The 15,160-nt window shown below is 48.6% G+C and overlaps 1 protein-coding gene across 2 annotated transcripts in view; it reads left to right on the top strand.

The window, feature by feature from the left end:
• Nucleotides 1-7,073, top strand: part of LOC143277396 (DNA repair protein XRCC1-like) — a 41,280-nt gene extending 34,207 nt beyond the window's left edge. For both annotated transcript variants that reach the window (XM_076582188.1, XM_076582187.1), the window contains 3 exons: nt 2,312-2,641; nt 3,708-3,783; nt 5,182-7,073. In XM_076582188.1, coding sequence (XP_076438303.1) covers nt 2,312-2,641; nt 3,708-3,783; nt 5,182-5,289 — 514 coding nt within the window. In that variant the 3' untranslated portion in view covers nt 5,290-7,073. The remainder of the gene's footprint in view (nt 1-2,311; nt 2,642-3,707; nt 3,784-5,181) is intronic.
• Nucleotides 7,074-15,160: the final 8,087 nt, after the last annotated feature.

Below are 15,160 nucleotides of genomic sequence, written 5' to 3'. Positions count from 1 at the left end.
TTGTTAATTCAATAACCTCTTTAAAACATTTGTATGCAGTAGATGCATCCGTGATGTTTAAAAAAAAAAATCTTAAAAAAGCGCAAGTGGATTAATTGTATTGTATTACTCTTTTTTGTCACAACTGATTTCTCTGTGTGAAATTCAGACTGCTCTTCCCAGGGAGAGCGCATCGCTACACTGACAGCGCCACCCATTTTTTGGTATTTTTTCCTGCTTGCATTTAAAAAAAAAAAGTTTGCTTATTGAAATGGATTTTTCTACATAATTTTGCCAGGAACAACCCTTTTGTTGCTGTGGGTTCTTTTACTTGCGCTAGATGCATACTGTACACGGGACCTCAGTTTATCATCTCATCTGAATGACTGGCGTCCAGACCACCACTCAAGGTCTAGTGGAGGGGGAGAAAGTACTGGCGACTGTGCCGGGATTCGAACCAGTGCGCTAAGATTCTCTTGCTTCATAGGCGGACGTGTTACCTCCAGGCAATCACTCCACAAGAAAGATAACGTACAACGTATACAAGAAAAACACACACAAGAGTCAAAGCAAAGCAAGCTCGATAAAAACATCACCTTCGCCACTATTTAAGATACATGCAGATGCACATACACACACACACACACACACACACACACACATACACACACACACAGGCAGGCATCCATGCACGCTTTTTTTGACACATGCACACCACAAAGATCAAAGCATTATAATGATGAAGTCAGTATAAAATCGGTACCAACTGGTTGTAGTGTAGAACACAACAGAGAGAAAGAGGGGAGAGACTGAAGAGAGCTTTTGACTGCCTCTGTGTGTGTGTGTGTGTGTGTGTGTGTGTGTGTGTGTGTGTGTGTGTGTGTGTGTGTGTGTGTGTGTGTGTGTGCGAGTGTGTGTGTGTGTGTGTGTGTTTGTGTGTGTGTGTGTGAGTGTGTGTGTGTGTGAGTGTGTGTGTGTGTGTGTGAGTGTGTGTGTGAGTGTGTGTGTGTGTGTGAGTGTGTGTATGTGTGTGTGTGTGTGTGTGTGTTTGTATGTGTGTGTGTGTGTGTGCGTATGTGTGTGTATGTGTATGTTTGTGTGTGTGTGTGAGTGTGTGTGTTTGTGTGAGTGTGTGTGTGTGTGTGAGTGTGTGTGTGTGAGTGTGTGTGTGTGTGAGTGTGTGTGTGTGTGTGTGTGTGTGTGTGTGTGAGTGTATGTGTGTGTGTGTGTGTGTGTGTGTGAGTGTGTGTATGTGTGTGTGTGTGTGTGTTTGTATGTGTGTGTGTGTGTGTGCGTATGTGTGTGTATGTGTATGTGTGTGTGTGTGTGTGTTGTAGAAATGGTGGTAGTATTTTTTATTTGATGTCCTTATACATGATGTGATGTGAGAGAAGCGTGTGTGCATGTGGTGTATGTGGAGTGATGGCCTAGAGGTAACGCGTCCGCCTAGGAAGCGAGAAAATCTGAGTGCGGGTTCGAATCACGGCTCAGCCGCCGATATTTTCTCCCCCTCCACTAGACCTTGAGTGGTGGTCAGGACGCTAGTCATTCGGATAAGACGATAAACCGAGGTCCCGTGTGCAGCATGCTTTTAGCGCACGTAAAAGAACCCACGGCAACGAAAGGGTTGTTCCTGGCAAAATTCTGTAGAAAAATCCACTTCGATAGGAAAACAAATAAAACTGCACGCAGGAAAAAATACAAAAAAAAAAAAAGGGTGGCGCTGTAGTATAGCGACGCGCTCTCCCTAGGGAGAGCAGCCCGAATTTCACACAGAGAAATCTGTTGTGATAAAAAGAAATACAAAATACAAAAAAAAATATATGTGTGTATTATTTTGTGTGGGTGTATATGAGTGTTTGTGTGGGGGGTGTGTTGGTGGTGAGGTACTTGCTTGTGTGTTTGTGTGTATGGTTTATTGTGATGATATATTAATGTTTATGATTCCCCAGTGCCAGTGTGTTTGGTTTGTTTATGTTAGCGCAGGTGTGTGTGTTTGGTGTGTGTGTGTGTGTGTGTGTGTGTGTGTGTGTGTAGTTGTAAACTTGCACATACATGTGGGTGCACATTGTATGTGAATATCAGTGTTACATCTTATGGTCTACACATGAAAACAATCAATTTTTCTATATTAGAATATGGATGAATATTTTTATTTTTTGAATGATTGAATCTGTAAGCAGAATGAATGAAGTCATGGGAATGAGGATATAACATGTTTGAATGGGCACAGGAGCAAAAGTCAGTGTGTTATGATTGATAGGGAATACTTTGACTTAAAAGAAGGCACTGAAATGACTTGCACAAAATCTTTTTTCACAACTGTGAACAGAGCCACAGAGAAAGCCAGAGTCAAAAAGGAAGCGGCGAAACAGCCAGAGGTCAAGGGCAAACCAGAGGTCAAAGGCAGGACGGAGGTCAAGGTCAAACCAGAACCCAAGGTCACCAAACCTGACCCCGCCCTTGAACTCTTTGCCGACTCCACCGACGAAGACGAGCCGAGCAGGAACAGTGCGGTTGCCATGGATACTAATGATGATGATGGGGATTCCGGCCTGCCGGACCTCCCAGATTTCTTTGCTGACAAACATTTCTTTTTCTTCGGGGACTTTGACGGCGCTGAGAAGCGCTTGCTGACACGCTACATCGCCGCTTATGACGGGTGAGGGTTGTGGCTGTTTTTTTTGTCTGCTTCGGTTGAGCTCAGCGTCTGCTGGTTTTATGGCCTTCTTGGTCAGTTGTATGATAGTCCGTTGCGTCCAACTATGACCATCAGAACAGCAGAGGAGGCAACTGCTGTCCTGACTGTCTCGGCTAGAGTTTGATTAAAGTGGAGAGCGTCTTGCCCAAGTTACATCCCCACTCAGCCAAGAGGGTTTTAGGACAGTTGGTGTTTGGACGGTTCCCAAAGGCCAACTAGCCCCCAAGGCTGCAGCACTAAGAGCCAGTGCAATCTTGCCTCCTTGTTTGAGAGTCATAGTCCTTCACAAAAGACTTAAGCTGTAAATGATTTCCTGTTGTACTGGAGAAACTGTAAGTCATACAGCCCTTACTTTGCTGTTAGACGAAATGAAAGCTCAGTAATAATGATGATTATGGTGCAGAAATGTTTAGCGCTTTTGTCCAGCTCAAAGTGCTGTACAGTCATGTCAGATACAAACCACAACACATGCAGACACACACACACACACACACACACACACACACACACACACATATGCATGGAAGAAGTAGATATAGATCAAGTTGAATACAGCTGATGGAGTGGAGCGTCTTGAATAGCTTCTTTCTGTATTTGTATTTGTATTTCTTTTTATCACAACAAATTTCTCTGTGTGAAATTCGGGCTGCTCTCCCCATGGAGAGCGTGTCGCTACACTACAGCGCCACCCATTTTTTGGGGTATTTTTTTCCTGCATGCAGTTTTTTTTGTTTTTCCTTTCGATGTGGATTTTTCTACAGAATTTTGCCAGGAACAACCCTTTTGTTGCTGTGGGTTCTTTTACGTGCGCTAAGTGCATGCTGCACACGGGACTTCGGTTAATCGTTTCATCCAAATGACTAGCGTCCAGACCACCACTCAAGGTCTAGTGGAGGGGGAGAAAACACTGGCGGCTCTTGCCAGTATTCGAACCAGTGCGCTCAGATTCTCTCGCCTCCTGTGTGGACGTGTTACCTCTAGGCCATCACTTCACAGTGTCATGAATGATGTGTGGCGCTGTGTGCAGAGTCCTGGAGGATTACATGACAGACCGGGTGAAGTACGTCATTACGTCCACCTCTTGGGACGACAACTTTGAAGAGGTCAGTGGTGCTGTGTGCTGTTAACCCAAACCATGGTCTGTAACACTTGTAACGCTGGATTGTGTGTGTGTCGAATGTATGTATGTATGTTTGTAATGAATGTACAAATTTGTATGCGCATATAGACGGGCGCAATAGCCGAGTGGTTAAAGCGTTGGACTGTCAATCTGAGGGTCCCGGGTTCGAATCACGGTGACGGCGCCTGGTGGGTGAAGGGTGGAGATTTTTACGATCTCCCAGGTCAACGTATGTGCAGACCTGCTAGTGCCTGAACCCCCTTCGTGTGTATATGCAAGCAGAAGATGAAATACGCACGTTAAAGATCCTGTAATCCATGTCAGTGTTCGGTGGGTTATGGAAACAAGAACATACCCAGCATGCACACCCCCGAAAATGGAGTATGGCTGCCTACATGGCGGGGTAAAAACAGTCATACACGTAAAAGCCCACTCGTGTGCATACGAGTGAACGCAGAAGAAGAAGAAGTAGTATGCGCATATTTATGTTTATTATGCATGATTGTGTGTTGAAGACAGTGTATTTTGTGTGCGTGTCTGTGTGGATTGTAAAGTGCTTTGTGCAATGAGGAAAGCACTGATAAATGTCCAGTTATTATTATTATTATTATTATTGTTAACAGGTAAAAAAAAAATGTTATTCTCCAAATCTGATGTCTAATTAATTAGGAATCGATTCAGCACTGATTGGCACGTCTTTTTTTTTTTTTTTTTTTTTTTTTTTTTTTGTTTTTTGTTATCAGCATCAGTGTGACTTCAACAGAACAGGAATGAGACACACAGAAGTGTATAAAACAAAAGTTCAGTCCAAACTGCCAACACAGAATAAGCACTCCCAAACCTTTCTGCAGTAGGGGTGGAGTATAACTGTTTGCCGATACTTCTTTTCTTCTTCTGCATTCGTGGGCTGCAACTCCCACGTTCACTCGTATGCACACGAATGGGCTTTTACGTGTATGACCGTTTTTACCCCGCCATGTAGGCAGCCATACTTTTCGGGGGTGTGCGTGCTGGGTATGTTCTTGTTTCCATAACCCACCGAACGCTGACATGGATTATAGGATCTTTAACGTGCGTATTTGATCTTCTGCTTGCATATACACACGAAGGGGGTTCAGGCACTAGCAGGTCTGCACATATGTTGACCTGGGAGATCGTAAAAATCTCCACCCTTTACCCACCAGGTGCCGTCACCGTGATTCGAACCCGGGACCCTCAGATTGAAAGTCCAATGCTTTAACCACTCAGCTATTGCGCCCGTCGGCTGTGTGTCAAAGCCTGTGGTCTCAGCGAATGAACGGTTTTCCCTGTCCGTTCTGCAGTGTGGTCAGTCCGTTGTCTGTGTGTTGTCTTACCGTGTGGCGTTGTGTTGTTGCAACAGGCCCTGACAGAGAACCCGGCCCTGGTGTTTGTGAAGCCGCAGTGGATCCACTCCTGCCACAGCAAGTCCAGACTGACGCCCTACCAGCCGTTCATCGTGGTGCCTTAGAGCTGCTGCTGCTTCTTTCTCTTTGTTTGACGTCTATCCACCATTGTGATTTCAGACGAATATCCATCGCCTCCTCCCCCCCCTCCCCCCCTCACACCCCCCCACACCCGCACCCATGCCTCATGTCATCCCTGCTTTGCCTGTTCTTCTCTCCTCAGTTTGCATCACCGAAAAACATGAACGAAATAAAACAACAAACTAAGTACTCAGCCAGTAAACTTACGACAGAGAGCCTGGTTAAACTCGGAACTACTTCAAACCTAAATTGATCATCATATTATAAAATGTTTCCGATGGAAGCAGATAGAACTGCAGATTTGTAAATGACAGCTGTTCACATTCACAGATGTTATGCATGGAGGTTATTGCATTTCCACAAGTGCAAGTCACTTTAGCAGTAAATTTTGTTTTTATAGCATCCAATCATAGTCTGTACATTAGGCTGGGTAACGTTCCGCTGCTGCAACATCTAGGACGATGTGGGGCAGTGGTGTGTCTGTGTGAGGGACATGGGTGAGCAGTTGAAGATGTCCAAAGACGTGGAACAAGCTCCCTGATAACCTCCGTCATTCTGATTCCCTCGCATCTTTTAAATCTCGTCTCAAAACTCACCTTTTCCCTCAGCAGCAAGTTCAATTGTGGCAGGTCCACTTCCTTTGCGTTAGCTGTGCTTGACTATGTACGTATACATATGTATGTGTACATAACTACATGCATGTATATGAATGTGTATTGTGTGTGCTTGCGTTTAAGTTTGTGCCTGCCTATGTGTGCGTATGTGTTAGGGTAACTGTTAGATACACATGCATTGTTAAAATGTATGTATGCAGTGTGTGTGTGTGTGTGTGTGTGTAGTCATATTTTGGTGTGTGTATGTAACATAGATGTAATGTTTTATGTTAACAAAGCGTTTTTGTAAAGCACCTAGAGCAGATCTGGATGGTGTGCTATATAAGTATCCATTATTATTATTATTATTATGCTGTGTCCTTGAGGCATGCATAGCCACTATATCTCCTCCCCCCCCCCTCCCCTTTTCTATTAACTCGCTCACCACCAAGTTTCTTGTTGAAACGCTCTCCCCTGTGCAGAATATTTTAGACTCGATGCTCTCAGTCATGTGGTTCAGTTCTTGTTAGAACAACACAGTGGTCTTGTTCAGAACACCTCAAATTCTGTCAAGGGGGTCAAGGGGCGAAGGTCAGTGAATTTCCTGCTGTACAGGAAAGTTGGCTGCAGCTGTCAAGCTTTGTTACACTGTGAAAAATTGTCCATTGAACGTGATCCATTGATGTCAACTGAAGCTGCCAAGCTTTGTTACACTGTGAAAAATGGTCCTTTTAACATGACCTATCGATGTCAACTGAAGCTGCCTATGGCGGTGGACTATCTGGTTGACTGAAGTTGTCTATGGCAGTGAAAGAGTTGAGGTCTGAACAATGTTCATGGATTTTTATATTGCATAAACTGACGGGCGCAGTAGCCGAGTGGTTAAAGCATTGGACTTTCAGTCTGAGGGTCCCGGGTTTTAATCTTGGCAACGGCGCTTGGTGGGTAAAGGATGGAGATTTTTCTGATCTCCCAGGTCAACATATGTGCAGACCTGCTTGTGCCTGAACCCCTTTCATGTGTATACGCAAGCAGAAGATCCTGTAATCCATGTCAGAGTTCGGTGGGTTATGGAAACAAGAACATACCCAGCATGCACACCCCCGAAATAAACAAAACGGTCATGTGTAAAATGTCTGAGTGTGTATGTGTGTGTACCTGAAATCTGATTGAATCACACATACTTAACCGTGACCCAACTAGTGCAGACTCCGGCAGGGGTCTGACATTCCTGTCCTGTGCAAACTACTATCCGCCTATGCGGAGAAAATGAGAGAACTACGGCCGATAACCTCCCGGAAGTAGGTAACGTCCCCTTTGTCCCCCTGGTTATCGCCCTCTTTTTCCGGCAGCCATCTCGACACCTGTACCTGTGCACTTCATACGGCTAAGTTTTTCGCATTTTCTACCTGTCTATCGATTCTTTGGCGTTTCTGTTTTGTGTCCGATTATGTCTTCAAACAGGTCGCACAATTATGTAGCCCGATTGGGAGATCGGGCTAAAATTAAGGCACGATCGCAATCGATTCGCGATCAGTCTGGGCCCTCTACCTCTGCCGCTCTCAGCAACGCCAACCCTACGCCACCCCCACTTCCTCCGCTACCTCCGGTCGACTCCAGACCACCACTACCCACTACGCCTCCTCCGGCGACTTCTACAGGTTTGCTTACCAATACACAGGTCAGTGGTGCCATTCACAATCCTTTTTTCGATTCGCGATCGGACTCGTCGCGATCCGCGATTTCTCGGCTCTGCCAGTCGGCAGTACCCGAGTCGACCTCCTCTATCCCTTTCCCCATGCCCTCAGTCTCAAGGGATTTTTGCACAAACCCTTTGGGGAAACAACGCAAGTCACTTGCTCTGGATCCGCACACTAGTCTGGGCCCTACGTGCGATGCGTCCGTGGTGGCGGCCGTGACATCGGATCACGAGCCCCCCACGCGGCATGCCTCGACCGTCTCGGATCCTTTGGCGACCGTGGCGTGTAGGGATGCCCTCCCATTGTGCAGGGAGGAAGGTGGACCACTAGGGGACACGCTTGCCCATACGCGTGCACCCCTCCCCTTGTCACGATTTTCCAATCCAAGGGAGGCAACTCCTGCTTCGGTCCCCTTATCGGTGACCGCCGCAGTTACTTCCCTTGCACCGTCACTGCCCCTTGCCTCCAGTGCAGGCGCGTGCACGGTTCCACCAAGCCATGCAGTGATGTCCACATCTGCCATTTCTCCAGCTGCTGCTGTTTCCCAGCCACAAACGGTCTCACAGCAAGCTGCTCAAACAAACAATCAGCAGCTCATTATCAGCTTGCTGCAGCAATTATGCTCCACTGTCCTTCCTGGTGCCACACCTTCTCCTGCTTCTGCTCCTTCTTCTAATGCAATACCACCACCCCCTGCCACCCACCAGCAGCTACCCTCCACTTCAGCAGGACACACTCAGAGCACCCAGGACAGCCACACTGGCCACGTGCCCAGCACACAGCCTGATCCATCACCCTATGCCACTGAAGAGACTTTTTCTGATGGTGACACAGACTCAGAGGAACCACCTTCAGAAGAAAACCAGTTGGTTTCCCTGCAGGAAGCACTAGGACACCTAGCTTCCTACACTCCAGACAGGGTGGAGACAATTCATGCACCGGGCACGCCTCAATCCTGCGGTGCTATGGAAATCATGGGCATCCACAGATCCTCCAATGGCCCTCACTATGCCCTCACACAGTCGCCCATGGTACTTGATGCCCTGCATAGTACGCTGGCACGCATCAGGGGCCAACCCATCAGCGAGGTCCCCTCTGATTCTGTACCCGATTTCCCTGCAGCAATGGGTCGAGGCAAATTCTTAAAAACCCAACCCAGACCCACTTCAAAACCCCCACTGTTAGCTCCGGGTCCTATCCCGCAAAGGCCCCTGCCTCTTTCTCAGGAGGACCTACTACTACTCCCAAACAATTCGCAGGCCAATCGCTCAGTCACAGTGACAGACAGATTCTTGATGGACCTGGAAGAAGCTGCAAGGTTGTCCCTTGAATCAACTGCAGCCATAGACAACTTCCTGGCGGGCCTTGCCACAGCACTGATGGAAACGCCAGCTGACCCACCAGCCGGCCTTGACATCTCGGTCTTCTCTCCCTTCGTACAGCAGATCGCCCAGCTCCTTATGCGCTCTGCCAATATACAAGCGCAGGCCTACATGAACGTGATTTTGGCCAGGAGGGACGCTGTGCTCGACCACTCTCCATACGTGCGTTCTCTGCCAGAACATGCTTCCCTCAGAGCGCTTCCTCCCGCCGACGGTTCCCTTTTTGGTCAAGGCTTCCCCACTGCGGCCATCAAACGCCGCGCAGACTTGGGTAGGGACCTTGCCCTCGGCGCAGGCCCTCTCCGCACTCAGGCACACCCGCGGCATGCTCAACGGCATCAGCCCTACACCTTAAGGCGTAGCAACATTACCTCCTTCCGACCGCGCCCGCGCCAATCCACAACCTCAAACGCCAGAGCACAACCCAGGCCACAACCCAGGGGTCAGCCCAGACCGTACAGGCGCCAGCCGCACTCACTCCGCCCTCCACGCAGGCCAGCAACCAACTCCACTCCGGCCCACCCCCAATGACTTGCCCCCGCCCTTCACCCGCCACTCGCGCACCAACAGCCAGCAGGAAGCCTGTCCAGGCACATGCCAGCGTGGCTGTCTCTCCCAGCATGCGAGTGGGTCCTCCGGGTGATAGGGTCGGGGTTCCGCCTGCCTTGGCTCTCCTCCAAGGCACCTCTCACTCTCTCTCCTCCTCCCTTCCCCCCCCCTCAGGGCGACACAGCCCGCTCAGCCCTGCGGGACGAAATACTCTCTCTTCTCCACAAAGAGGCCATAGAAGAAGCTCCTCCTCTCTCCCCGGGCTTCTTCGGCCGCATTTTCGTCGTTCCCAAAACATCCGGCGGATGGCGGCCAGTCCTAGACCTTTCGCCCCTAAACAGATATCTCCAGCACAAATCATTCCGCATGGAATCACCTGCGTCAATCAGGGACTCCATCAGACAAGGCGACTGGGCAGTCTCCATAGACCTCACAGACGCTTACTTCCATGTCCTTGTTCACCCCAGGGACCGCAAGTGGCTCCGCTTCTCATGGGAAGGCAAGTCCTTCCAGTTCAGAGCCCTTCCATTCGGCCTGGCTCCAGCCCCGTGGGTCTTCACCAGAGTGGTCAGGGAACTATGTTTGGCCCTCAGGAGCAAGGGCATACGCCTGAGGGTCTACCTAGACGACTGGTTGATCCTCGCAGAGAGCAAGGCCCTCTGCCAGCATCACCTCAACCTCGTCAGGACCCAGTGCCAAGCACTGGGCTTTCTGATGAACACAGACAAATCGGAACTGGAGCCCTCTCAACAGTTCGAATTCCTGGGTATGGCGATCGATTCGGTATCAATGACCATACGTCCGGCCATGCCTCGCCTCCACAGGCTACACAGCCTCCTTTCTCATCTATCACAGGCAGCCTCGGCGTCAGCCAGGGAGCTTGCCTCTCTACTGGGCTTCATGGAGTCTCTTGCTGCACTGGTCCCCTTGGGCAGACTACACAAACGCCCATTTCAGCGCCACTTCCAGAACAGGTGGTCCCAGTCTTCTCAGACGTGGGACACCCAGATTCCTCTAGGCACATGGTTCTCACAGTCGACCCAGCGCTGGATGGACATGCAATGGCTCAACGCCGGGGTTCCCATCTCGAACCCAACTCCAGATGCAGAACTATACACAGATGCCTCCAACACGGGCTGGGGTGCCCACATGGAGAACCACACAGCGTCGGGGACTTGGTCCCCACAGCAGCAATCATGGCACATCAACAAACTGGAACTGGAGGCGGTCTCCCTTGCCCTCCAGCACTTCCTCCCCCACGTTTCGCGCAGGTCGATCTTGCTATGCACAGACAACACGACGGTAGCATGTTATCTGAACAAACAGGGGGGAGCTCACTCTCACCAGCTGTCCCTGCATGCGGAGACAGTCCTCCTCTGGTGTCAGGAGCACAACATCCACCTGACAGCACGACATGTCCCAGGCAAGCTCAACATTCTAGCAGATTACCTCAGCAGATCCCACACAGTGCTTCAGACGGAGTGGACCCTGTCACACTCAACACTTCAGCCGATCTGGGACCATTGGCACAAACCACATGTGGATCTCTTCGCCACAAGGTTCAACTTCCGCATCCCCACATACGTCTCCCCAGTCCCAGACCCGCAGGCCTGGGCCGTGGACGCCCTGTCGATCAGCTGGTCCAACCTTTCGGGGTACGCCTTCCCCCCACTGCCAATCATGGGAAAAGTCCTCAGAAAGGCAAGGCTGGAGAGTGCCGTCCTGATTCTCATCGCACCCCACTGGCCAGCACAGCCGTGGTTTCCCGACCTTCTCCACCTCACTCACGTCCCCCCACTCCGCCTTCACATCGGCAGACACTCCCTAGTTCAGCCCCGCTCAGGCATTCCCCACGGAAACCCAGAGGTTCTCAACCTACACGCCTGGCTACTGTGCGGGAATCTCTGTCAGCACTAGGCGCCTCTGATGACACAGCCGACCTCGTATGCAGGTCACATCGCAAAGGCACTCAAGGCGTTTACTCTGCACACTGGAATCGCTGGCTCTCCTGGTGCTCTACCCACTCAGTCAATCCCACACACCCATCCAACATGGACATCGCCAACTTTCTCGCTTTCCTCTCCTCCTCCAAAGGCCTCTCCGCCTCTGCAGTACGCGTCCATCGCGCTGCAATCAGCTCCACTCTTCGGCAACTAGGCGGACCCTCTTTCTCAGATGACCCCCTGCTTAGGGCATTAGTCCGAGGGGCTTCCCTCAGCCACACACGTACATCCCCTCGGTCCCCTTCTTGGGACCTGTTTCTGGTACTACAATACCTCCGCAAGGCACCCTTCGAACCCCTTGCTATAGCTCCCTTCAAGCTACTCTCAATGAAGACACTCTTTCTCGTCTCACTCGCCTCAGGCAGACGTTGTAGTGAGGTCCATGCCCTCAGTGGCGTCACACAGGATATAGCCTTTGAGCCGGACGGATCTATCTCACTTAGGTTCCTCCCTGAATTTCTTGCCAAAAATCAGACTCCCGATACACCCTCTCCCATTCTTTTCATCAAACCGCTGTCTTCCATTCTAGCCCATGATGACGAGGATAGATTCCTCTGCCCGGTCAGGGCCCTGCGCATATACCTCAAAAGGTCGCGTCCTTTCCGAGCGTCCAAGCGACGCCTCTTCATTAGCTGGAACCTAGACCATCCACGTGACATTAGCAAAACGTCGCTGTCTCGATGGATAGTCAATGCGATCAAAGGTGCATATGCAGACGTAGGTTTGAGACTCGATGCCTCCTCAGCCAGAGCGCATGAAGTCAGAGCGTGGTCCTCCTCTCTTGCCCTGGCGCACTCAATACGGCTACAAGACATCTTAGATGCCGCCTACTGGAAAAATCCTGCCACCTTCATCGACTTCTACCTGAGAGACGTCGCACGCCTGCGGGATGATGGCTCAAGAGGCATCGCTTCTGTGGTAGTTGCACAGCAGGCTATCGCAGCACATAGACAGTAGAACAGGCTAGCCCGCCACCTTGTCGCGCTATTCTGCACTAGTTGGGTCACGGTTAAGTATGTGTGATTAAAAGGAAATTTTCTATCTAAAATTACGTTTAAATAACATACTTACCGTGACCCAAATTTAAGACCCTCCCGGCCTCCCCGCTTCCTGTTCTCCCTGCTCGCTGCGCTGCTGATGGCATATTGCCGTCAAAAGAGGGCGATAACCAGGGGGACAAAGGGGACGTTACCTACTTCCGGGAGGTTATCGGCCGTAGTTCTCTCATTTTCTCCGCATAGGCGGATAGTAGTTTGCACAGGACAGGAATGTCAGACCCCTGCCGGAGTCTGCACTAGTTGGGTCACGGTAAGTATGTTATTTAAACGTAATTTTAGATAGAAAATTTCCTTTGAATGACACAGGAAACGAGTGATGAGTGCCCAGTAACAGTTGTCAGTCGGCTCTATCCAGGCTTTAGCTTATTTATTTATTATTATTATTATTTTATCATTATTTTCATTACTACTACCTTTTTTTTTTTTTTTTAATAACATAATTATTATTTATTTATTTATTTATGTAAGCTTATATATATATATATATATATATATATATATATATATTTTTTTTTTTTTTCTCAAGGCCTGACTAAGCGCGTTGGGTTACGCTGCTGGTCAGGCATCTGCTTGGCAGATGTGGTGTAGCGTATATGGATTTGTCCGAACGCAGTGACGCCTCCTTGAGCTACTGAAACTACTACTGGAACAGGCTCTAGCCTGTTGTGCAAATGACCCTGAGTTAGTAAAGTGCTTTGATCTTGGTCTTTGACCAAGGATAGGTACAAGCATCCATATCAAATCAAATAAATACGCATCCCTGACGCATTGAAAATGGAGAGGACGCAGTGTGTGATAACTGAGCTGATCCCTGAGACGTTGTAAAGATTTCCAAAATGAAGGCGCAAACAGAGTGAAACTCCTTTATTGGAGCGTCAATCTGCCCCCGAAAGCGGAGTATGGCTGCCTACAAGGCGGGGTAAAAACGGTCATACACGTAAAAGCACTCTCGTGTACATTCAGGTGAACGTGGGAGTTGCAACCCACGAACGCAGAAGAAGAAGGAGGAGCGTCAATCTGATGCTTGGTTTGTCTGTAAGAGTTATTTCCCTTCCCTGCTTCTTGTGACCCTGGAACGTGGACAGTAATGACTAAAATGTTGGCCTGCTTTTGAGTGTAGCAATGCAGATCTGAATAGAATGTGTAGCTCATGAGTTATGACTACTCTGTCTGTCCATCTTACACACAGTCGGTGCAGGAAAGTTGCTCTGACTCACTCCCATCATAAAGCGATGATGTGACTTCAGAGGTTTTTAGCCTTTTAGACCATGAGTTTTCAGAATGATCACTCGTAACTAACACTTTCATTGGCAGTGTGATTTTATTTTTCGTTGTTTTTGTTTTGGTTTGGTTTAGTCGTTTTGCAGAATATTGTCTTAACATAGAAAGAGGCAGCTGAGTAGATGTCTGTTGTTGCTGTGGGGAAAGTGTATGTTATTCATTTTGACCATACATGGATAGACAGGTGTGTGTATGACTAACAGGAGGAGTTTGAATTATACTCCATATTTGGTGATACATATACTTACCATGTCAAACTGATGGAAACTAGGCCTATCGGTTTGCTCTGCTTGGCCAAATTTCGCGCGGCAAACAGTGAAAAGACGAGCAGTCTTGGCCCAGTCCGCTCTCAGCCAATCAAACGCCTCTAAAAGCTATAAGCGCCGAGCAGAGCAAACCGATAGGCCTAGTTTGCATCAGTTTGACATGGTACAGTATATGACACCAAAATTTGTTTTATATCTTTTAAATACCGGATAAATGTTTTAGAAGAGTGTAGATGGGATTCCTCTGGGTCTGTCTCTTCATTCCCCCAGCTGGAATTTCAAGGTTCATCATTAGTGAGATTTTTTTCTGTATGCAAACTTGAAAATACATTATCATTCTATTTTATTCCCACCGTTATGCTCTAGAGGCATAAAGACGTTTGAAAACAAGAGAACACTGGCCATTAAGGAGAAGCCTGCACGAAGGAAGCAGGGCTCAACTTCTGGAGACGTTTTCCCTTGCAACACCTGTGGGAAGTGCTGCGTATCCAGAATCGGTCTCTTCTCCCATATGAGGACACACACCGACAGATAAGCCTGCCTGCCTACTCATCCATCGGTCCGACGGGAGACTATTATTATTATGGTAGCCACATTCTGTCTTCAGGGATGATGCCTCAACAGTGCGTTTATGTTTTGTTTTCATGTTATCCATCTCACCAGCACAACATGGCCTACCCTTCTACATTAGTTGGAATGGGATTGAACATGTGTGCAAGATTTCGTAATGCATGCGTTCAAGCTCAGGACCTTAATTTAAAAGTCTCCTCTGAAGGACTGTGAAGGGCTTGGAGTCTGCACAGATGTTAACTCCAAAATCTCTTCCAAACTAACAGGTCTGGAGTATGGATTGAACCCCAGACCTTGGAACAAGTCTGGTGCCTTAACCACTTGGCCAACCAGGCCCAGGAATTCTTTTTTTTTTTTTTCCTTCTCTATCGCCCACATACCCTGCTCATGAATATTATGATGCTTGTTGGCGAACATTTATTTGAAACAAATGAAACAAAAGGCAAGCTATGC

This window comes from Babylonia areolata, chromosome 34, assembly GCF_041734735.1.
Source record: "Babylonia areolata isolate BAREFJ2019XMU chromosome 34, ASM4173473v1, whole genome shotgun sequence".
NCBI lineage: Eukaryota > Metazoa > Mollusca > Gastropoda > Neogastropoda > Buccinidae > Babylonia > Babylonia areolata.
The sequence above is the reverse complement of the archived record's forward strand: the minus strand, read 5'-3'. Positions and strand labels throughout refer to the sequence as shown.